The following is a 24,782-nucleotide window of genomic DNA, read 5'->3' as shown; positions in this document are numbered from 1 at the left end:
GCAATTTGGGATAGCTAGACTGTGCTGCTCTGGGATTTAAGATGAATCAAGTAACTATGGCAACAGAACCCAGAGTCTTTCTTTACTGTTTCATGTCTAACATAAAAGGAAAGCAAAGGAAAAGGGAAGCTTACCGTGGTGAGGTATGCAACTTCCTAAGTTTTTCACCTATTCTTCTAAAATAGCAGGCCAGTGGCAGTACTGCCATTAACACTCAGGATCCCTTTAGTATCCGTGGAAGCAGTGGGACTATGTTAAACCATTCAAATTGTTACTATTAGAAGAAAGACCATAGAAGTATTAAAAATGACTCTCAGCTCCAACTGACAAAGTTATAGTAAATATATTAAGACCAGAAAGGACCATTGTGATGATTTAGTTTTGATCTTCTGTCCCACACAGGCCACAGGACCAAACAAGTTCAAGTTTTGCATGGATCAGAGCATACTCATAAAACAAAATCAAACATTCAAGCTTAACAATTTTTTAACTACTGAAAAAAATCAGAACAAATAAAAAATTCAATCAATCCTGTCTATAGCTACATAGAGACAATAAGCAGCATATTCATACAGTTTACTAAAATTCATAATAAATGAAAATGCAAACTTCTTAGTCCTGTTCAATGATGACATAACATGAACAATAGATTACATCATTCATCTGGCCATGATGCCAAACCAGGAGCTCATCTTCAACATTTCATCCACTATTATCCTGGAATATATAAAAATCCCCAGTGTTATCTAGAGCCTCTCAGAGAACCCCTTGCCTTCTGTCAAGAAATGAAGTTAATCTTTTGTGCTAATTACACAGCTTTTATTTGGCCTCAGAAAAACACTCCTTTGTTTGAAGCTAATCTAAAGGGCGATCCAGATTGTCCTGTGTTGATGTCTTGTGCTTTAATATCTGCTGATCTTTTTCCACTGCCTGTAAGCTTTGAGGTGTATTTTAGTAACAGAATCATAGTTTGGATAACAGAATAATGGTTTGGATTAGAAGGGCCCACCTTAAAGATCATCTAGTTACAACTCCCACGTGGGCAGGGACACCTTCCATTACACCAGGTGGCTCAGAGCCCCACCCAAATCGGTCTTGGACACTGCCAGGCATGAGTCATCCACAACTTCTCTGGGCAACCTTTTCCATTGCCTCACCACCTTCACAGTAAGGAATTTCTTCCTAATGTCCAATCTAAGCCCATTGTCTTTAAGTTTGAAGCCATTGCCCTTAGTCCTGTCAGGACAAGCCCTTGCATAGTCTGTCTCCTCAGGAGTTGCAACCTGGTCACCCTGCTATTGTCTTCCATGTCACTGACAGACTACTTGATAGTACAGGTCTTAGAACCAGCCTCTGCAGAGACCCACAAGCTAACACACTAACTCATCACTGACACCCCACTTATCTGCCCTGAGACCTGCAAAGTTAGGGCAGGCAGAACAGAAACTGCAATTCCTTAAGGTATGTCCCAAATGGTGCATTCAATGGAATGACTGCAGTACGGGCTGTGAAAACCCAAGCATTAGATAGCTTCTCTGAAAAAATAAATAATTTTCACTCTTATTAGTCAAAATAAGTCACTGTAATGCCAGTTAAAACTATTTACTTTCTTTGCATTATTTATTATTTTTGAAGCAACTAATGTTAGTTCTCTTTTTTTTTTTCCTATCAAGAGAGGGACAATGAATTGGTTCTTTCTGCTCCCATATTGCTGACCTTAAAGAAGGAAGATAGGGTTAAGGATTTTTCATGAAGAGCAAGCATCAAGTACAGTAGAAACTGTAAAGCTCAAAGACATGGAACTTTACCAAATCTCATAAACTGTCCAGAGAACACAATTTTCCACAGGGTTGTCACAGTTTGGTTTTTTCCTTTAATTTCAAGCATTCTGATCCACCTACATCTCATCAGCTCCTAATAAAAGAGGAGAAAACTAGAAAACCTCCAATCCAAAAATGGAACTACATGAATAAAAAGGAATTCAGCAATGTCTTACAATAGCTTAATTGCTATTACAGTTTACCTGTACTACTGACTGGGGTTTTTTCATATGCTTCACTTGAAGAACTGATCTAAAATGAGACTTTTTACATTTAGATAATGTATCAGATGGCTTTAGAAATGATCTGTTATCAGCTTGCTTAAGGAAATTTTAAAAGATGATTGATAAAAGACTGCTTCTAGAATTCCTCATAGTCCACGGACCTTCCAATGCAGGGAGGAACCTGTGAGATTAGAACCTGCTGTCAGGCAGAAGTTTAAGAGCTTTGCTGACCAGACAGTTTATGATAAAAGGCAAGAGACACTTTTATGTTTTACAATTTCGTAAGGTGCTGCCATCATAACAGACAGGATTGATAAGTCTTCCAAGAATCTGAATTGTAGTATCTTTTTAGTGAGAAATAGTTAAAAATTGACTGGAAGCTGTTAAACTGTATACTTTTGCTCTGAAAAAAAATCCTACTTTTTAAGGACCCCTGTGTAATTACTGTGAAATTGTTAGTAAGATTTTGAGCAATACCAAATTTAAGAATTGTTCAACAGTAGAGGGATAGCCACAATATTGAAATATTTTCTTTAGAGAGCCTTCTTTTAATTTTGCTACCATTTTTACCACAAGTCTATACTTCTACCATTCTTCTACATTGTACTTCTTTGTTTTCTGGCCAATATTGCTAAAATAATGAGAAAATATAAAAAAAAACCCCTTGCCTGAATGTAATGAGACCAAGAAATACTTTAGCTTTTCAAAACTGAATTTACACCATAGAATACTATTTGGGGAAACGAACACTTTAGTATATCTAGTTAGTATTTGTCCTGATTTTTACTTCCATTCATTGAATCTTTTTATCCTTTATTTCCTGTACTAGTGGGTCCCCTAGTGAGATAAACTAAGAGAACGAGAAACTTTTCCTCTATTTAAAATATACTTTTGCATCTGTAAGAGTAGAATTTCAGCAGACAATATGTAGGAATTCTGGAAAAGCAAACTTAATACTGGATTAACAAACTAATTAACAAGGCTGTAATAACCAGAAAATTCTATGCATGGTTTTAATAATAAGCACAAATTAAGCTATGTGAACTGAGGTTGATTTAAAATGAATATTAAAATTAAATTAGAATTACATGCTAATATTACTATGAAATTAATGTTAAATATACATCTCAAAAAAAAAGAATGGTAATTCATACATTTCACATTTAATTTAAAATATGGAAGACAAATCCTAACTTGAAACACCCTATTCAAACAAAATTTATTAACAGCTAGAAACTGCAGAAAAGCAAGAACTAGTCTGACTTCACAAGAAGAAAAGATCACAGAAGCATATTCCTGTGCTGAAAATTATAATAGGTCAAACATCTGAAGTGGTAAAACAAAAGCCCTGAAAGAGAATTCAATGTTATTGTCATATAAACCAGTAAGCACATAAAGTTTATTGTCTGAAATGCAAAAAAATACATTATAAAGAAGTTAAAAGCTTCATGGAGTAGGTCCAGAAAATGTTCAGGCAATTACCATCTGCCCCAATCCAAAATTCACTCCTAGCTGTTACTAAAATCTAAGATCTAAAAGGAATCACATGCAAAGTTTGTCAGGCACCAAGAGCTGTGCTTCTGCACATACCTAAAAGTGCCTAAGTTTGATAGTGCTGAAGAGCTCGTGGCTTGGTTCACACCAAACCTGTCAGGTTCTAGAAACAGGGACCTGTTTGCTCATCTTGTTTGTGGAACCCAATCCAGCAAATTATTTCAGTCCATGTGTAATGCACTGAGGACCTGACAGGACAAAGCAGTACCTGGTATTGCATGACCATTTCTAAACAGAAATACATATTATTGATTACCTTGCTAGTGGCCACAAAAATTCATCTATCTGGAAACTCAGGTCTAGAGCATCCTTGCAGCGAGATGTTCAAGCCCATGCTACCTTCCTCTTTGGAAGCTTCCCTGCCTATCAGCTCACAACCTGTGCTGGGACAGGGGCTTTTCTCTTTTTCTCCATTCTGAGGTTGTGTCACTGTGTAGAAAGAAACGCCAGCTGCACTAGGACAGAGATAAAATGAACTTTAACTACATAACAACATGTCTGGCAACTTGGGAAACAGAAGGAGGTAGCTTACTTTCAGTCCTGGTCATTGTTTCATAGGCACAAGCCTGGGATCAGAGGCCCTGGCACATGTTCTGCATCTGCCCAGTTGCATTGTTCCATAAGCATGCAGGGACTCGTCCCAACATGCTGCTCATTATACAGTTCCCATAGAGTAATCCCTGGAGCAGAGGTGGGAGAAGGTTGAAGCAACAATAAAATGTACAACTTTTCCAGCCAAGTGGGCAATATAAGGGTTATTACAGCTTTAAGATTATTCTCAGAGAGGGTGTACTTAGTATCTATCAATCACTTTTCCCCACCACCTTTTGCAGCTTTGTTTTTCTTAAATAATTGCTCATTATTGAATTAAACACAGTATTTTAAAGGGTCTGTATTACAGTTAAAACTAAGTGTTCTTCTTCCTTAGTCATTACCATTACTGGGGTTTTTAACATGCATATTAAATCTATGTATCACACTGTCTGAAAAAACCCTCTTCCTCCTCTTTCCTTCACAAGGGTTTTAACTTTCTCAACAGCATTTCAAGCCTTTGTTGGTGGTGGTGGTGAAACCTTGAGAGACATTAAGTTCCTTCATATTTTTATAAAAAGATAAGCAGCCAGACAGAGGAGAGGGATCTGACAAAGGAAGAATTCCACAGAGGCAGAAGATGCTTCATGAGCTCATCTCCAACATTACAGAATTCACATGAACTAGAGATGCGTGCAATTCGATTGCAAGAAAAGCTTGTTCCAAACTAGATATTCCTTACATGCAACAAAAACCTGACCAACATGCAAATTCTTAGAAAGTTAAGATTCAGAAACTCCAGTCCTCACAGATCTACTCCTTTTCCAACATTACAATTATCAACACCAATATTATTGAGACTGAGATTACAGACCAAACTGGGCTACATCTGCCAGCAGATCAACATCAGAGCCAGTCATTTTAGTTAGTCCTTCTGCAGCCACTAAAAAATATTTACAGTATTCTCCATGTAAGTTTAACCCATGATTAAGAATGGACAATATCCCAAGAGTATTACTTTGCTAGACATACGGGTAAAGACAAGAAAAATTGTGAGATTAGAGCACCCCCAAAAAAATCTTTCCAAAATTAGTGGTCATTTATCTCTCCCTGAAGACTTAAAGTTCTATGGTCTATGTTAGGCAAAAGTCAAGCTAGATTATCACAATGGTGACTTCTGTGATCAAAAAAAAAGTGTAATCACAACAAAAAGAAGAAAATTTCAAAGGTTAGGGAGCTCTGCAAAGGCTAAATGACTAGATTTTTTTTCAAATAGTTTTTCCTTCACAAGATTTTTTTTCTGAAATAAATTGAACAGCATTGTTGCACACCAAATACTGTATTTTTGGAGTGCTTCCTCGAGCAAAGTCAGTTGATGCAACATCAATTCTCTGAGGGGTTTTAGCCCACTGTCTCGCTTCAGCCATATTGGTAAAATGTTGCAAGTCTTAAGAATTGTAAACTCTTTTCTTTTCTCCTTCCAAATTAGTGGTATGATAAAGGAAAAAAAAACCAAACAGGAGAGAGCCAAATAATTTTCTCTTCTGCCTAAGAGCAAGAGGCTGACTGTGACCTCAGCCATCACCTGTCACACCTGGCTATACCCTGCTGCTTGCTGTCTCTTACAGATAGTGCAAGAACAGCACAGGAAGCATTATGGATTGGAGAGATGCAAAAAACCAAACAAAATAAACAAACAAACAAACAAACTTATGGCAGTTGATTGGTAGAGATGTTGGATGCAAAACTGTAGAAATATTTTTTCACTTGTGTTATTTATTTCTTATAAACTTGTTATTTAAATCTGTGGGTGGCTTTATGGGTGCGAATATCCTCTATAGTTATGTTTCATCCCAGGAATCAGAATTCCTTCATGCAGATTTTATAGTTAAGCATAGGATGCAGAATAACAATTCTACTGTATTAATACCTTTTTAGCAATTTGCTCAGTACAGAAATCAGATTAAGGCATGTCTCAAACACTAACACATTAGGTAACATGGCAATGCAATGAGTCACAGACTAACCAAGCACAATTTCTAAAACATTTCACGTGATTCCAGTAAGTTCTTTTTCACACTTTTACTTTGTAGACTGTAAAAGAAAAAAGAAAGGCCATAGCTAAAATTTTTAGGAACTTCACCACCTTTACAGGAGAGATTATATGCTTGTTCTCTAATGCTAAGCTAAAAATAATGCATGAAACAGTTCCATCATTGATTTTATATTCTCTCAAGATGCAAATGTTTCTTTAGAGGACTATGGATTATTCAGAAGAAACATCAAGGAATATGGGTGATTTAAGAAAAAAATCCCACCATATGCTCTTGGCAGGAGCAAAAGGGAAGCTCTTTCTGTTTCTTCTCTAACAATAAATTGTAATGCCCCAGGGGACCAGAGATCTTTGGAAGTTCAAGTTTTATAGCAGTTGGGAACAGAGTGCATTGATTCTACTTAGCTCTTGCCAATGTTAACGACTGTTACTGTGATCAAAGTCTAACTTCGTGCATTCCAAGCAAGATTATAGTTCTCCAGGCACATGAAACAAGTTTACAGACTACAGTTTGCAGTTATGTTTTGAGTTAAAGAAGAAATCAAGCTGTGGTAGTGTTTTTAGAGGCTGCCAACTTCAATCTGTGTTAAAAATATTCCTGATCAAATTTGTGAACAAAAGAGTATCTAAATAAACACATTGATGTGTGCCAGTATTTCAGCTTTTCGTGAACATCTGAGACATGACCTTTTTTGTGATTTTTGACTCTCTCAGTATAAACACCAGTTTTGATTTTCAAAGGCTGATTTTTTAATCAATATTTTTGATAAGAGTCTAATGAGGTGCAAGAATGTTGTTTCCATTTGAAGTAGCAGCTCAGATGCTGCACCTCTGTCCATTCAAGTCTGAGCCTCATCTCACTAGAATACAGTTCTAGTAGCCAAAGCTGTCAGATGGGAGATAGATGTACAAAGTGTACTAAAATAACTTAAACAGGAGGAGTTAAGAACAAAGGAGTGTTTTCTGTGCCCTCCCTTAATAGTTGATATATTTTATTCTGCAGTTCTGTTTTCTTCTATCTTTCTCTTCTTAACAACTAATCTTAAACACTGTAGGTAAACTTTGTTTAGCTGGACATTCTCATCAGCCTCAAAGGAAGAGGAAAGAAAATACATGAATGTCAGAGCTCTTAATTTTCTCCTAAGAATTTAGGTCATGAACAAAATCAAAAGCTCTTAATTACTCTCCAGCCAATATCCAACACAGTTCTTACTACTCTGTAACCAATATCCAGCATAGGTATTTCAAGTGGCCATATCACTTGTGTTTATTTGCTTGATTGAAACATCATTTTGAGCCATGCTGTAATAACACCTAAACAAGTGAATTTCCCAAGGACCACAGATCACATTCTGCTAAGCAGCAATGCATAAACGTTGCTGAAACTCCCCGGTCCAAAATAACTTCGACCTCCATCACAAAAGTGGTTCCATATGCCACAAGGACCACATGACATAACAAAAAGCTCACTCCATCACTTGTACTTTACATCAAAAAGTGATATGGAGAGCCATTGGCAGCAGCTAGTGATACCTTATGTTACACCAAGAGCCTACCAATCACTTAACAGCACAATTATTGGAGTATTTGCTGTTCACAAAAACTGATCTAAGTCTAGTCTGTTAAACTTTCTCCTGTCTTTCCAGGAGTGTGCCTGTAACCCCTCTGTGCCAGCATTAGCTCCTACAAGGCTACAGGATCAGCTGTTTGAGGAAGCTGTTTGGGAAGCCCATGAAGACACTGTAGGAAACTTGCCAATCTAGCATGATTTTTACGGCCACAGATACACACAGCTGGCTAAAACTTCAGATAGTATTACCAAAATAGCACCTGAACAGGAGCTAAGCATGTCAAAGCCTTGAGAAATGTAGAAATTGAATACAAATTATTCTCTGGATCTAATTCCTTGCCTAAAGGCCAATTAATATTTTTAAAAGATTTCTGTGGCATAGTTTGCCATTTTCCTTACTGCAGTCTTGAGCTGTAATGAAGCACAGTTGCAAAATTACTGGATACCGATGCCAGTAATATGAGAGCAGAACAAAAGTATCTTCTATTCATGTTATTATATTCACATATTAAAAAGGTAAATTATTTCAAGAATCAGGTACTATTTTATACCTGGAAAAACTTCCCTGAAGCATGTAATTGTTTAATTGAGTTAAACAATTTCTACTGGCTTATTTCTACACAAAGTGTGCCTTTGCATTTCCTCCTCTCCCAGGCAGCTATATAGTAACTTTATAATATTAATGGAAATGAGGGGTAGGATACAAAATAAGTTTCTTCCCCAATTCAAATTTCAAAATTTATTTACTCTGCAAAGACTCTAGACCTGGAAGTCACTCTCATTTAATAACGTTTTCCTGTTTTCAAAAAAATGTTCCCTATAGATTTTCTGCTCTGTTACTTGCAAATAGTTACTACAATTGTTTTGAAAGTAAGGATGAACCTCATCCTGATCACTGCTATAAACTGGTACTTTTCCTCCCTCAAATATTGCTATAACTTAGTTGTAATTGATCACTGCTGATTAGACAGCTAATGTAGATCCACAATCTGTCATTTTAATATTTTTGAAGGGTTGTGGTTTCTCAAAGGAGAGTGTGGTTTTGTTTTTGTAAAAGGGTATCCAAAATGTTAAGGTGTGTGACAGTAGGGTTTCAAAGCTTATGAGCTCCTCAAGGAGGCATCAGAAGAACAAGAAGGTAAAAAAACCCCAAATGCAAAACAAAAGGGAAAACTCAAAGATGGCTCAGCCAAAAGCAATAAAATAAGGATCAGCTTAAAAGTGTGTACAGTTGGGCAAAGAAACAGGTTCTATTTTCCACATCTTAAGATATCCTAGATATTGTAAATAGAAGTGCATGCTCAGCAGAAGACTCATGGAAGAATAAAGAGAATCTTGAATATCTAGGACCCTTTCTACTCTCAACAATAGTTGCAGTTCAGGAGCTGTCACCCAGAAAAGAATACACCAGATCTATGAAGCTTTAAGGTAAAGACCTAGATTTTTTTTTTTTTTGGCAGCTTAGGATATGAAATACCTGTCATTTAAGAAGGTGTAAGCTTCATCATCATAAACTTCAACAGAAATACTGTTCCAGGAATCTTACATTAATTGCCCTCATTATGGTACGTGAAAAGACAACCAGAATCAAACCACTCTTGAAGCCAACAAGACAATTCTTCTGTGGAACCATTCCCAGTCTTACTGCTTGCTACCAAAGTAATTTTAAACAGACCTACATTATTTACACAGAAGTATCCATAAAAAGTTCCCATAAGACTGCATTAGCTATTTATTGTAGCAATAAAGCGAGACATGGAGCCACACAACCCAGAAGTATTAACAGAACCTGGTCCAAAACCTGGCCTGAAGGATTAAGTGCAAATTTACAACCCTTTTAATTAGCACACTTGAAATGAATAATCAAAATGAAAACTGCTTAACAGTTCTTGAAATATTAATCTCCTTGAAGGAAAAAAAATCTCTTTGACTTTTAAGAAAAGTGGTTGGTTTTTTTTAACTAAGCAAATGAATCACAGCTATCAAACCTGGGAAGCCTGCTAAAGCACCCAACAAGGCAGAACATTCTATAGTTTTCAGCTTCAATCCGCTTATCAATTCATCCTCATGTTCAGCCAAATAGATCCCACAGTAATGATACATCCCACAAGCAAACTGACCACTGTAAATTCTAGCAGTCATCATCTGGAATCTAGAAGCCCATTACAAGTAATATCTTGCCTAGTGTGAGGGTATTTTCCCCCTGAGAAGAGCTCTTTAAAACAAACAAAATTTAGGAGAAAAAAAATCTAATTACAGATTATACTAAAACAGAAACAAATCCTAACCACCAGACAGGATGACAAAATACAGAAATATTAGGAAGACAGCACTACTTTATGCTATTACTTCTGATTTTTACCTCTAGCTAGACTTACTTTATTTTGAGGTTTGAAATACTTATGTACATGAAACAGAAAAAAGCAGAAAATGCATGAGCATATTGTAAAAACTAAGTCATCACAGAGATTATAAAAAAGTCTGTGAAGACATAGCAAGACTGTCAAGGGCAATCAACAAATAAAGACTTTACTTAGAAGTATTAAAGATTGAATCCTCAAATATCTGAAACATCAGAACATAGAAAAAAACCCCAAACCTACCAAACAGAATTATCAGAAGAGAACCTGTCTGTACTCTGAGCTGTTTTTAAACCTTCTGCAGCTCATGATTCCAGAAAATTTATGTTGATTATATGATGATGTGTTTTTTATGGTGGAAGGAAATGTCCTTCCTTCCTAAACAAATCAATGGAATTGACTGCTATCCATCCCACTTCTGCAAGTTACCCTGTCTAACACAGATAAGTTTTAGCAAGACTTTCTAAAAATGTGAGTGGACAGTAGTATGCAACACCTATCTAAGGGACAGAACCACCCATACAGCAGGATTTTCTCAGGAAGAACACAAGCCAAGTTAATCATCCTAAGAAAAAGTAGGCCTGCATGTTTTCTCAATCTTTACATCTGTAAGAGACCTAGAAAAGATCTGTAAAGACCTAGAAAGTGCTTTTGTTCACAAAGCATTAACTATACAGCACTTACTATCACTAAGCAACTAAATAAACCACTTTACTCAAGGAAAGATCTCTATGGAACATGCCTTGACTATATGGACAGCGGAGGAGGTGCATGGAGGTCAAAAACCACAGTCATAGGTTCCTTTCCAGTGCTCTTATAGGAACTTTAAATTCTCAGGAAAGTAATCCTAACAAGTAATGGATATGCAGGAGGAATAGGATTCTCTTCTTTCTTTCCCAAAAGGTGCTAGAAATCCTCAACTTACCCCAAAGGACAAGGCAACAACCTCATTTGATCTACATATGGTAACTTCAGCAGCTGCAGGATCATGCTGCTTATCAGTCCCTTCAACCCCTACATGGAGAGTACACAGTGACATTTAAAATGTACCCATGGAAGGAAGAAGAGATTAACTCACTTTATCTCTCAGTTACACTTCTCAGCATATTCATGTTTCATATATATATATGTTGTTTCACTTAAAAAGAATTTTACTTTAAAGTAAAGCAAGTCCTTAGGTACCAATGAATGGGGAGGCCTTGGTGCCTTGTTTAACTACCATCTGGTAGGACAGGATTTCCAGGCAATTTGATGTTCCAGTAACAAAGCTTGTTTGTTTCTTCCCTCCTTGACTGATGGATGAGAACTATTCTGAAAAAATGATCCTGGAAAATATATTCAGTCTTTGTACTATTTCAACTTTGGAAACAAAAAGACAGGAAAAAGTCATTTCACTAGTCTAAGGAATACCCATATTGAATTACTTACAGATAGAGTTATAAAAAATGGAATAATAAACAATTGGCAAGGAAACTAGCTATTCAATATCTGTGTTGAGGCATGGTTGCTAAGACAATCTTGTAATTTTTTATTATGAAAAGAAGTCTTCATCTTTCCATGCAATTATTAATCTTTTGTATTGTGGTTATCTCGATCAGGAAACAAATTAATTAGTGGAAGTTCAAGAAGCTAACTGTCCGTTATTAGGAGATTCCATCATCACTTAGGTGCTTCCTGAATCTTCATGAAGACACTCAAAACAAGCAGCCCTTGTATTTTCTTTCTCAGTCATTCCATAATATCTGCCAGAAGAAGGCAGAGACAGATCGTTCCCTACATGAACCTTACAGTACATCAAAACAACTACACAAGTTTCTCTTTCACAAGGATCTCAGGAAAAGATTCAATCTTCAGCAATTTGTTGGGATAATCACTCTTTCTGAGCTGGCCAAGAATATCTAGAAATGAACTCATTTGAGAAAAAAAGAAAAAAAAAAAAAAACAGACCATATTTTTGAGTCTTTTACTTAGAAAAGGAAAAAGCAACAAATTTGTTCTGATCCTTCTTCTTGAAATATAGAACCTTGGCTAATTTAGAGAGCGAGATAAAAAGAGAGAGTGGTGTGGTTTTTTAAATAAAACACTACAAAGGAAGTTGAGTATCTGTAACATAAAGAGTTAAACCAATTCTCATAATTTTCATTTCAAGACAGGGCAAGGGGGAGCAGAAAGGATTGATTTGCTTTCTCCTACATTGTATAGAAGACACTGCACAAAAAAAAAATGTTACCTACTGCACTTCAAAAAGAGAGAATGGATGAGTCACTGGAGCCACAGCCAAACACAGAAGTGTTTCTCTTTTTGTCAAACAAAGCAATGCTAGCAACAATATAATCTTTTTTTTTTTTTTTTTTTGTCAACCAGATAGTGAAATCTGAACCGGAAAGATGGAAAACTGACTTAGTATGACTGAAGCAGAAAAATGTTGAATGTTCAAGTTTATGGTTATATCAGGGTTCTTTTGTCAGCTACTAGGCTGTTTTTTCCATATCACACACAATCTGTTGGGGCATAAATGCTTATAAATGTATGTAGGCATGAGAATTTATCTGAATTTGTATTGTATACAGACGGCACACACACAGCTGCAAACCAACTATTGGACTAATTCTTTTCCTGAATTATAATTTTCTAAACTCTCATAAAATGTTCGATACACTTGTATGGTTACTATGAATCTTACAGTCTTACTACAAATGTGTAACATGAAAACCTCAAGTTTCTGTCCGTTTTACTCTGAAATGGAGCTTAGAAATATCTTTCATGTTATTTAAGAGCTAAAAAAACCTAATGCAAACAACTCCCACCACCAAAACCCACAAACAAACAAAAAGCCCATAGGCTTCAAGTTTGGTTCCCCCCCAGCAATGTCACTTAATTTTGGACTAATGACACAATTCTGAAAACCAAGCAATAATCTCAATTTCACTGAAAACCTGAAACATGTGATTGCTTTCACATCAATTATATTCAACTCAAAGTAGATATAAACAAAGACTTTTTAAAAAAATGGATACCTCAGTCTGACCTTCATGGGCACTGGATTCATGAGTGACACGAATAGCCTAAAATTAAAATATACTTCAATCAGACATTAAATGAGAGACTTTCAGTGTTGTAAGAACCATTCTTGCACTTCATTTTATCAATTACATAGATGTAACTACATTATTCAGTGCTTATAATAAATAAGAAAATTAATAAATTGATAATCTCCACTTCCAAGGATCTCAGAAGACCACTCCTTCAGTTTCATAACAGTCAATTCAGGTCAAATATCTCAGTTTGTAATGGGACTTTTGCACACAGAAAATGCTTTTTTTAGCTATCATTTTGAGCAGAAAAAATAATTTAGATAGAAGCTCCCATCAGTCATTTTGTGTCCAACATTTCCATGGAAAATGTCATAAATCTCTGCTGTTTCTGTTTGTTACTACTTCCTTTAGCCACATGTAAACACTTCTGTTCCTGAGGGCTTCACAATGTGCTTTGACTTAAAAATCATCAAGATTTTCATTTTGAGAGAGGATCCTCATTACCATCAGGAGCAACAGCACTGTCCTCCATCCACCACTGGCCAGATGTTTCAGCCACATCCTTTCAAACAATACTAATGATGTGGCTAATCACATTATCAGCTACCTCATCTCATGGTTGAGCATGGTAGGGGAAGGAGATCATATTTCAGCCAAATCAGCTCTTTGTGTGCCTCAACTGCTAAGAGCATGGAGGTATGACCAGAAGGCACAAATTAAAAGAGGCAGCAAAAGGACTATCCTTTCAGCAATACTCTCAGATCAGCTTAAATTGACCATTAAACTATATTCTGAACCCATAAAAAGAAAAGATTATGCACACATTTCTCATGCATTTCAAAGTAATTTTAAACTAAGCCAGGGAATTAATGTGGATGAGAACATTGACAAAATCCGTTCTGCTGACTGAGCTATGGGCAGGCAGGAAAACTCTAAAATACCAAAGCAGAGTTTCCTTTGTAGCAACTGTCTGACCACAAGTTCACTGTAAAATCAAATTTGTTTAGCTGCTTCACTGAGTCAACCCCCAAGGACAGCACCTGCTCATGCAAGTAATTCTTACACCATTTTAAATATAAGTAAAAACACATGATACTAACTTCGTAAGTTTCTAGGTATTTGGCCCTCTCTTCAGGAGTCATAGATAATGAATCTTCTAGGAACTTTTTCAGTGAAGAATTAGTTTCTTAAAAAAATTTAAAAAGACATAATTAGTGTCATGTTTTAATTCCAACTTCATTCACAGCTTACAGAATCCAACAAAAGATCTGAAGATAAGATAGAATTGCACTGTATTTTTAAGACACAGAAGGCTGATAATGTTTTGTAATGTTTCAAGTGCTTTAGCTCCTAAATTAGTATAAAATAATAATTTTGTAATTATAGGTAAAAATGCACTCTTTCAGCCTTTATGAATGGTTATATTCAGAGAAAATAGTACAAAACATATCCTTCCCTCCATGGCTTCCCACAGTTGAGGAAAAAAAGGGAGAAGCTAGCAAAAACCAAACAAAAAAAATCTTACCAAAGTTCATTTTATCTCTGTTGTTTGCAATAGCATGAATGAGCCCAATTGTCCCACAAGCATTGTTAATGGTCTGCTTCATGAAATACACTGATGATTTGACATCTTGTCCCTTAGCTTTTATCCTCTCTTCTTCCTCTGTTCTGAAGGTTTCATACTAGAAGGAAAGTTAGACACAAATAGTTACAGTTATTCAACAAATAGTACAAATAGCTTCATCATTCAAGACAAAACAATTTATAAAACACAACAGCTAATTACTACTGCCATTTGAAATGTTTAACACATGTGGTCCAACAAGTGTATTAAACTTACCTGAACTGCTCTATGCTGTTTCTTAACCCAATGCCTTCACACTTGAAACATCATTTTGAATATGTGTAATCTAAAACAACTTCAAAAATTTTCAAAGTATTTCCTTTATCTGAGCTCATGTCACCATCTCTCCTCAATGCAACTTTAATGGCTTTTTAAGGACAGAAGTGTCAAAGTGCTATCAAGAAAGCCATAATACTTCAGGTGATTAATCATCATAAAGCATTCTTTAAATGTTCCACTGTTACATTTCATTTTTCCCAGGAATTTAAAATAAGATCTATATAACACCCAAGGCATCAAAACAGGCCTTTCTGAAGCAATATTCATAAAGTAAACTTTTATTTTCTGTAGCAAAAAGAGAATTTGCTTTGACTGAACAATCTAAAATACTTGTTTTATAACGATCATATGTGACTAAAACCTGTTATACTGTGCAATAGTGTGTCAGTTTTATGCTTTTTTTTTTGTTGTCGCTGGCTGTGATTTGTTGGATCTTTTGCGGGAGGTTTCTGTTATGGGGCTTTTTTACTGGATTTGTTTGAGATTTTTGTTTATTTGCTTTTGTTAAATTTTAATTTCAAACAGAAAAAGAAATAAATAAATCGACAAATGTTCCAGTTAATGATTCTTCCTTTGCATCTTTTATTAGGTACTTTTGCAGATAAAAAAAAAAGAATTCTGAAGTAGATGGGCTTTTTTATACAAGTATGATGAAAGTAAAGTAAGACTGCAGAATGTTACCAAGGAACTCTTCCTGCAAACTCCTGAGAAATTTCCCTTGTCTGTACTGTCATGACAAACAAAACTAAAAGCTTCCAGCACCATATTTCACTTTTGTAGGTTGCCTCAATGTTCTGAATAGGCTAACTAATAGCAAGAGCATTATAAACCATTTTAATTTGGTTTATCTACAAGCTAACAAAAAATAGCCTTAATTGAGATAAAAATTTCACAGAGTTCAATCAGACAAAAAGTTCAGACTAGAGAAGTGAACAATACAGCTGCCATTCATTCCTTCCCAACTAAAATAAAATCCACAGAAAAAATAAACATATAAGTGCTGAGAATAGCAAACATACAATTTTGAGCAAGGGATAGACCAGATCTCAACAGATTCTTCCTAAGCTAAGCTATATCCCAAAATTTAGATTCATTTGGGTCTATTCATTCATTAGGCCCACAATGCCAGCACTCACAATATTCACTTTGTCTACAACATACTATGCGGACTAAGAAAGCATTGACCTTTAAAGTGTACAACAACCCTAAAATTATCTGAATGCTAACAAGAGTAGCTTGCCCTAAAAGCAAGTTCTAGGAAACTGATATACAGCAACCACAGAACCACTGAACTTCCAGACAGAAGAACAGACAGACAGTGAAAAAAGTGTTAACAAAGGCAGCAAAACTAATAGGTACTTTCATAAATAGGCAGCAAAACTAATAGGCACCTTCTAGACACAGCCAAGAAACAAATAAATCACAAATTAAATAAAAGTGTAATTTTACAGGCCATTTTGAAAGGGAGACTGAGGAGGGAAAAACTACTCTAGAAATACCAAATAATGCTCAAGGGTCTTGTGGACTTCACAGTGACCAACAAAAGCTTCATAACACTGGGACCTCCCATGAAACATTCACTGTTCACACAGCCAGGCTAAACAGTGATAGAAACATTTGTGTCCCTGATGTTTCCGAAGGTTAACATGCTGAACATTTGGCTGTGCTCAGATTTGACTGATTGATGCAACAGAGCAAATGTTGTTTCTCTGGTTTGGTTTGTCATATGTTTCTTTAGGATGAAATCAGATACACCTTCTGGACAAGAGCAAGGTTCTTTCCTACGGGATAATGCTCCCATAGCATGATCCAAAAAAATGGTTTGCACAAGCAGGGAGTCAAAAGAAAAGTGACAGTCAGACCTGTACCTCCAACAGCCAGACAGAAATGGCAGCACACAGAAAACAATGCCTCAAAGGTGACAAAAAAGGACATTTCCTGAGGACAGGTGAGTTGAAAGTCTGTTTAAGCTCAAAACTATCAAGGTGGCTGAAATCAAGCTCGAGAAGTACTGCCTGCATAGCTGCTCTGGAGAAACTGAGAATGCAGAGGTTTACAGGACATAATGTGCAGGAAGACTGACCTGTCACTCCTGTCTATTTAAACACCTTGTGTTCAGAAGTTAAGCATCAATAGCCAAGTGATTTGTCCTTATAAGCTACATATTCTTTTGGAGTGACATATTAAAAGAATTAATTGTGGACAGATTCACTTCAACCTTTTTGGCTGACCTTATCACAATCATGTAATACTCTTATAAATTGAAAGATCAATTGAATCACACTAGTAAAGGCATGCGATGACACAAAATAAGCACATTGAAGATTTAATCAAAGTCCAACACAGTGAAAGATGGAGGGGAAATTGTCTTTCATCTTAATAGTACATCCCATCCCAAGAAGTGAAAGCCACATCAATACTGATGACCAAACTGAAAGTGGATTGAAGACTGAAGGACTGTCAGTGTAACAGGACAAAAACTCAAAAAGGAGTAGCATATTGTCCTACACCTTATTTCTTATTTTCCTTATGTTGTTGGAGCTTTCTGCTAAAATTAGCAAACTGAGCCATTTCACAGCGCTTATTATAAAAAATACCTTAAATTGCCTGTAATAGAAAAGTGTGAGGCATATTTCTTTGTGCTTCTACATTAGCTTTTCCCATTCTGATTTGAAATCAGAAATATACATGCAAGGTTATCAAAAGAAGCATTTTTTGTGTTATTTTTAATGAAGAAGTCTCGAATAAAGCTTGAGTCCCATTTTGATTCTAATATGACAGCCAAGTACAAGATTCAAACTTACATTCCCATTTCACTTTTGACAAAAGCAATTAACTGATTATTAAATAAACATTTACCTTTTCTGTTATTGGAAAGAGAAGTAGTACTGCACATACAGGTCTTGGCACCATGCTAAGCAGTTCTGGTTCCATACCATAAACATCTACAAACTGCCAGTCAGGATGTATACCCAACTGTTTCAGGAACTGGAAGAGGAAAAAAAAAACCCATAATATTAAACAAGAACACTCAAACATCTATCTTTTCAGAAGAATAACAGAGTATCCACAATGTGAAATACATTAAAAAAACCCATGCTTTCTAAAATTTAAGGAGAATAAAGGAGATAGAAGTTTTAATAAATAAGGCTGAATAAATCACAAACTCCCATGTTTTATGTATTTAAATAGTCTTTACAGAAGGGAAGTGGAAACACTCCCAGCACTATTTACTGAAGCATCAAAGCATTTCAACCATCTAAAAACTGTTCTGTCACAAAACAGAAGATTTTGTGAATCTATTTTTACTGAATATTTATGTTAACTAGAAATCATCAGAACCATCAGTCAGAGGACACATGAACAAACTTATGGCATTATTTGACTCCATATGGTATTATGTGACTCCATGACTTCAGAATGCCTGGCACCAGGGCTCATATTGGAGCTCCTACAAGCAAAAAGATGTCAGGAGCAAAACTATACAAGACACACGCTTCAGTAAGTGTAGCTTTTACAAGAAAAATCCCTTCAAACTATGATGGAGTAATATATTCATGGAGTAATATTTTGATGACTGGATGCTCGCTTTTTAAAGGGATATTCTTCTACTCAAGTAAACTAGGCACCTCAACAACAGCTGCAGAATCAATGACCACAGAGATGGTCAAAGACAATTTGAAATCTTTTCATTGTCAGACTGGAAGAACCTATCTGAATTCTGGGACTGTTGCTACTATACACATAGTGACCACTCACAATTATATGAAGAAACTAATTGTACACTCTGGCATACACAGATCTTTGAATGAACATGAAGAAAGGGGAAAGTGTTAAGCATTTAGTAACTGATGAAACAGAAGACAGTGTACTTTGAACTTCTATTCTAACTTTCTACATTGTGAAGATAATTACCACTTTGTGAATAGCCAAAAAAAAAGTTCAAAAGAGAAGAGACTACATGTATGGGTGCATTAAAATATTAATTAATAAGTACTTCCAGTACTTCTCTTATTAAGCCAGTGATTAAGCTATCATTTTTATTGCAGGATAAGTACCACAACTGAAAAAAATCCATTTTCCATTCTAATATAATTTGATATTTTGCAATATTATATGAAATAAGGGTACAAATGCCCAAAAATAAAAAAGACACTCACCTAGAAAAAGATAATAATAAAGAATCTTATTAAGTTACTGGACAAATAAGTGTTTTAGTCTCTTGTCCTGTTCTACACTACTGGGGAAAAAAAAAATCACCAAGCAACCAACCAACCAACAAACAAAAATAAAACCAACCCCTTTAAACCCAACGTCAACAAAATGCTAGCCAAACACAAGAATGGTTTCCTCAAACTCCTGAATTAAGAATTTAACAGAACTAAAACTCCATTGATACAGGGCACCTTTCATTATTCATGCTACCATACCACCTACAAACTTTACAATCCAAGAAATTTTATCTTCCAGTAAACAATGAGAGTCAGCACTACAGAGAACAGCAAGAGCATAGGCTTAGTATGACAAGCAGTGATCTTAACACATAACCAGACTAACTCTACTGTAGAATCATAAACCAAAAATAAAATACTAAGGATAGATTCAAAATAGGCAAAGAAAATATCTCTCTGTGCGTCAAGAGGGTTTCACTCAGGCCTGGAAAAAAAGATAGAAATATCCTTCTGAAAATTATTAAATAGATTTAAAAACTGTGCAGGCTAAGTCCCTGTGCAAGAGAGAGTGACAGATGGGTAACAGATGAACAATAGATGGCTGGAGGGGAAGACAAAGTCATTCCTGTTTTAGGACAGCAGGAAGTTCAGTACGCTTTTTAGACAACGTCACTGTCTAAAAAGGTGAGAGATCTCTGCTGTTTTCCTTTCCAATTATTTAGAGATTATCCAAGCAATTTTACTCTACAAATACCTACTGTAAAGAACAGTTATGGTTCTTTGAGGGCTCACTCATTTTCAGCTGTTCACTTTCTCTTTGATAATATGTATGCAAGATAACATAAATTAGCAGCTTCATATTTCTCTAGATCTGCACAAGAGAGTATCAGAATCTTTTTCTCAGACACTGCTTATCACACTGCTGACAACTCTTAATTTATAGGTCTTTGAGCTTTCACCTTATAAAAGAAAAAAAAAGAAAAATTCTTGGCTATATTACAGAAGTCTTAGAGGATCTCAGGAAGAACAACAGCAGCACAAACCCTCCCACACATCTGTATCTAGCATTCACTTTTTCACAACTTTATTTTTACAGATTGTTGTCATAGTTTTTGTTGTGTCTTTTCTTCTTGTTTTAAAGGACCTTGCTGAAAAACACTTTCTGGTTTTTCACTGGTTCAGCTAGCTAGTAGACAAAAAGCCACTTTAAATACAACTACACACCCCTCACCCTTATCTGCATTTGCTACGAAACTGTCCTTTTTGCCCCAGTATTCCAGAAGACCCTTCTTTCTCACCTGACTACTAGTGTTCATACCTAGCTAAGGGAGAGCACAGAGAAGATAGAGACAGACTCATCTCAGCAGCACACAGTAAAACAGAGAGAAACAACTGGCTGAAACACAGGGAAATGGAACTACATAAGGAAGGAATTTAAAAATAAATTTAAAAACTAAGAAACATAGTAAAATATTACCACAAACTGTCCAGGAGACCGTGGAGTTTGTGTCTTGAGAAATACAGAACTTGACAGGTTGCTGAACAACTTGTTTTGAACAGAGTATGGTTGGTCTGCAGACCATACCTTCCAGCCTACCTCACTCTATTCTAACTGATCACAAATTGTAAATCTGTATGTCTAAATGTTGGTTAACAGCAAAAACATTACAATAGGCACTTCTAGGCACTCTACCTACGCAGCATGTGGTATAAGCTATTATGTTTTCCTTGCTGGTACCACTACTTCAGCCTACTAACTAAAAAAAAGCACAGAGCAGTTATCTTTAATGTGAATTTAAAATCCTACTTCTGCCAACAGTTCCAGAGCCAGTAGGAAGATTAGATCTACCAGGTTTATGGCAATGCAGAAAGGGTAAGTAGGATAAGTCAATGTAAGGGTGAAATTTATTATAAACTTATGTAGTAAATGCACAACTGAAATACTGTCTAAGCAGCAATGGGCTTTTCTACTCTGTCACTTGCATGTAAAAACAAAGTGAGGACAAAAACTGAAACAAAACAGGAGCTTGACATTTAAGGGCAACTGAAGTTGGACAGCTTCTGCAAATAGTTCAGCAATGTCACATTTTAAATACTAAGGCATTATACTCAAGGCCTAGATTTTTCCACATCTTACTGTGGTATTTATATAAAAGTTGAAACCATGAAAACGTAAGACTGGTAAAATGCACAAACATTTCCAGACTCTTAGATGCAGAAGTCAAGAGAGCTTCTGTGAGAAGAACCAACCACTGCCATCCTCTTCTAAGCACAAATATAAACCAAACACCCACAGCATCTACATTTTATTGTACTTCTGCTGAATGCATTAAAGCATCTCTATATCACAATAAAACCACAGTTAAGACTTTCCTCTGCAAAAATGACGTGTTCCTATGGCTTTAGGAAACTGGAAGGACAACATATAAATAAACCAATTAAGCCAATCAATATTGTCTAACTTTTTCTTTAAAGCACAAGAATTTTTGGCACTTTATTGAATTGAAGGTAATTTTTCCCCTAAATTGTAGTAAGACATTGAGTAAAATGTAACTGATTGAATAATCATAAAGAAAGGGAAAATTATTCATTTCTTAAAGTATCCAATTCTTATTAATCTGTATTAAAAATACAATTGCACAGTATTTTGCTTTTAATTCTTTACACGTAATTTCTAGCAGCACGTAACAAAACCAAGTCTCTCTGAGAAGTGAAATTCCTTTCTAGAAATAAGGGAACCACCCAAACAGTATTTTACTGTTGGAGCATTGTAAGGATATATTTCTTCATTCTTTGACCATGACATTTAGGGAATTAAAATGAAGGAGCAATTTTTCAGTACATTTTAGAGACAGCATCATTTCAGTGATATGCAGCAGCTGTAAAAACTTCAGTTCTGTACAGCAGGTCAAAAGGCACACCAGGAGCAAAGAGATAGCTGGAACTTACATAAGCTGCGTTATTCTTCTTTACCAACTCCTTCTCACTTAGAATGGCCACAAGTATGATCTTGTTCTTTGAACAAGTGTGATCTTGTCCAAACAAGAGATGACCCATTATAATAGACTTCTTTGGGAAAATCAAAATTTATTACAAATACTTTAATATCCTCAGGTTCTGTACTTTGGGACACCATAATAAAGTTCAAACAATACAGCCCATCGCAATTTTTTTTTTTCAAAAATGTGAGAAAACTTACATCCACAAAATTCTTATCCTTCCAGTTGTGTTCATTACATCACGGTATCTAGAAGAGCAACACTGACTCACAGTTAGTGTTGCTGTTCTTCAAAATGAAAGGTATATATTTTTCACATATCCATAAAGCAGTTTTGAAACTTAACACTCAGTATGCCCAGGCACTGCTGTACATATCCAACCAGGGCATCCCACAGGCAACAATGCAAAAAAAGCACTCAGAAATCTGGACAAACCAGCTGACCCGAGCCTCCTGCAAAACCAGTGAGCAAGAGCTTCAAAATGCTTCCAGCAGAGTCCTGAGGTGTTGATACTGAGACACAGATTCAAAATAGAATACTGTTATTCTGTGAAAAACACTTAACAGACCTGTTTGCATGATCTAAAAAGCTACTCATAACAGAAATTAGCTGGATCAATCCAGTCTTCTAAATAAGCTGTTATACACATTTCATTTTTTACAGTTTACTGAAACCACCATTGGATTCTACTGACTCTGCTGGTTCTTTAAGCAAGGAAAATGTCAAAGTGGGTAAAAGCATTTCAGTGCAGTGAGATAACGTATATAATGTGTAACTGTCACCTGTTTTCCCCTTTGTCTTCAAGACAGTAAGGGTTCCCTCATAACAAAAACTAAAAACCTGAGCAAAAAAGATCATAAGAAGGACCAGAAGAGGCAAATACAAGTAGATGAATGAAATATATGTTTTTCATAGCTTTCAATTACTGAAGAACATACGAAGACTGAGCTAAGACAACCTTTCAACTATTCATATAAATACTACTCTAAACCCCCAAACAAGTAACAATTTTCCCTGTGCAACATATTTACCTATTTAAATAGGTAAATATAAACATCAGTAAGAGGACTACATAGTTGGGGATATTTTAAACTAGAAGAAGCCATTCACAAAGTGTTCTCACAGTGGTCACCTACAATTCCTTCATATTTATCCTTGTGCTTATTCTTGGCTATGCAGCATCACAGGCTCAACATTCCCTCTTTGCTGGCTCTGTGAAAGCCTTTCTGAGATACTGTGTTTACAGAAAGACACAAACTGAATCCTGGTCTTCAACTTTCTGAGGCTACATGAGTAATGACAGGCTGTTTTCCAAGCATGTACACTATCTCCACTATTGTTCTCTCTGCTTACCACAAAAGAGTTAAACTCCACTCCCTCACCTGAAAAAAAAAAAAAAGTAGTAATCTTAGCTAGGCATTTTAGAAGGACATGTGTGTTTCTCCACATCCAACATCCTTTCACACTAAGACAGCACCTCAGTACCTCATCTATGAGCACTACCTTCCAATGCACTTCAGGAATTGTGCACACCACATTTTCAATTCTTTTGATCACTACAGCTTTTCTGTGGAAAAGCTTGTAGGATAGTGTTCCAGAGTCCAGCAAAGGAAAAGATCTTTCAGGAAGACTAAGTCCTGCTTCCAAGATACTTAATTCTTCTCTGTATTTGCCTGACACCCTGAAGAGAGGTGCTCCATAAATGGATAAAGACTGGCTGTATCCAGTTTCTGCCATTTGTTCTATGCTTTGTGAGCATTTTTGTCCCTGTAACTTTCAAGTCACAGCTGTCAACGGTTTCATGACCTAAAATAATTTTCTTTACGCAGCTGACTCTCAATACCTTAATGGCTTAAAAAACTCAAAACTCCAAAGCCCCGCCAAAAAGTAGGATCAAAGGCCTACAAATAATGCTGGAAGGCAACTAAGAACCAGCAACTAAGCCCTATGGGGCAAAAAGAACTCAAGCCACGGCCAACAATTAGTAGTCAAACTCTGAAGCCAGTGCTTCATAATCAGATGCACTCAATTACTCTATCCTTATCTGGATCCAATGAAGGCATGAGTAGCTGTCTTATGTTATCTTATCCAGGAAGCAGGGATCTTTCTTACAATGTGTAAGATGAAAAAAGGGAAGAGGTAATGAAAAATGGTGGGACATCAAGAAAAATATCCACCCATACTTTTTGTTTGTCTACACTTCCTAAACAATCAATTGTGGGTTGCAAGCCAGACTGAAGCAACATTATGACAAAGAACAATCAGCTTGTGTTCTGATCTTTTCACTCCAAAAAATTTATATGCAGTCTACTTTTTTTTTTCCTCAGAAGAAACTGAGAACAAGATAACAAACATCACACAGATAGTAATTGAAAAACAATTTCCTAGCTTTCTCTCAGCAAGGAGATAGCCAGGAAGGAGGGTAGTGCTGGTAACATCAGGCCCTGGCAAAAGGAAGGTCAAAGAGAAGAAACCATTCATTCCCTGCCATCACTCTACACAAAATGGAGCTTTGTGAATGCTGAATCATCAACTCTTTCTGTATCAGAGGTAGACAACAA

The 24,782-nt window shown here is 36.0% G+C and overlaps 1 protein-coding gene across 1 annotated transcript in view; it reads right to left on the bottom strand.

The window, feature by feature from the left end:
• Positions 1-24,782, bottom strand: part of UCHL3 (ubiquitin C-terminal hydrolase L3) — a 41,053-nt gene that overhangs the window by 13,221 nt on the left and 3,050 nt on the right. Inside the window, exons 3-6 of the mRNA XM_058825218.1 lie at positions 17,910-18,038; positions 14,673-14,829; positions 14,248-14,333; positions 13,130-13,177 (exon numbers count right to left, since the gene is read on the bottom strand). Coding sequence (XP_058681201.1) covers positions 13,130-13,177; positions 14,248-14,333; positions 14,673-14,829; positions 17,910-18,038 — 420 coding nt within the window. The remainder of the gene's footprint in view (positions 1-13,129; positions 13,178-14,247; positions 14,334-14,672; positions 14,830-17,909; positions 18,039-24,782) is intronic.

This window comes from Ammospiza caudacuta, chromosome 2, assembly GCF_027887145.1.
Source record: "Ammospiza caudacuta isolate bAmmCau1 chromosome 2, bAmmCau1.pri, whole genome shotgun sequence".
Classification (NCBI taxonomy): Eukaryota; Metazoa; Chordata; class Aves; order Passeriformes; family Passerellidae; genus Ammospiza; species Ammospiza caudacuta.
This window is presented reverse-complemented; position numbering and strand designations above follow the sequence as displayed.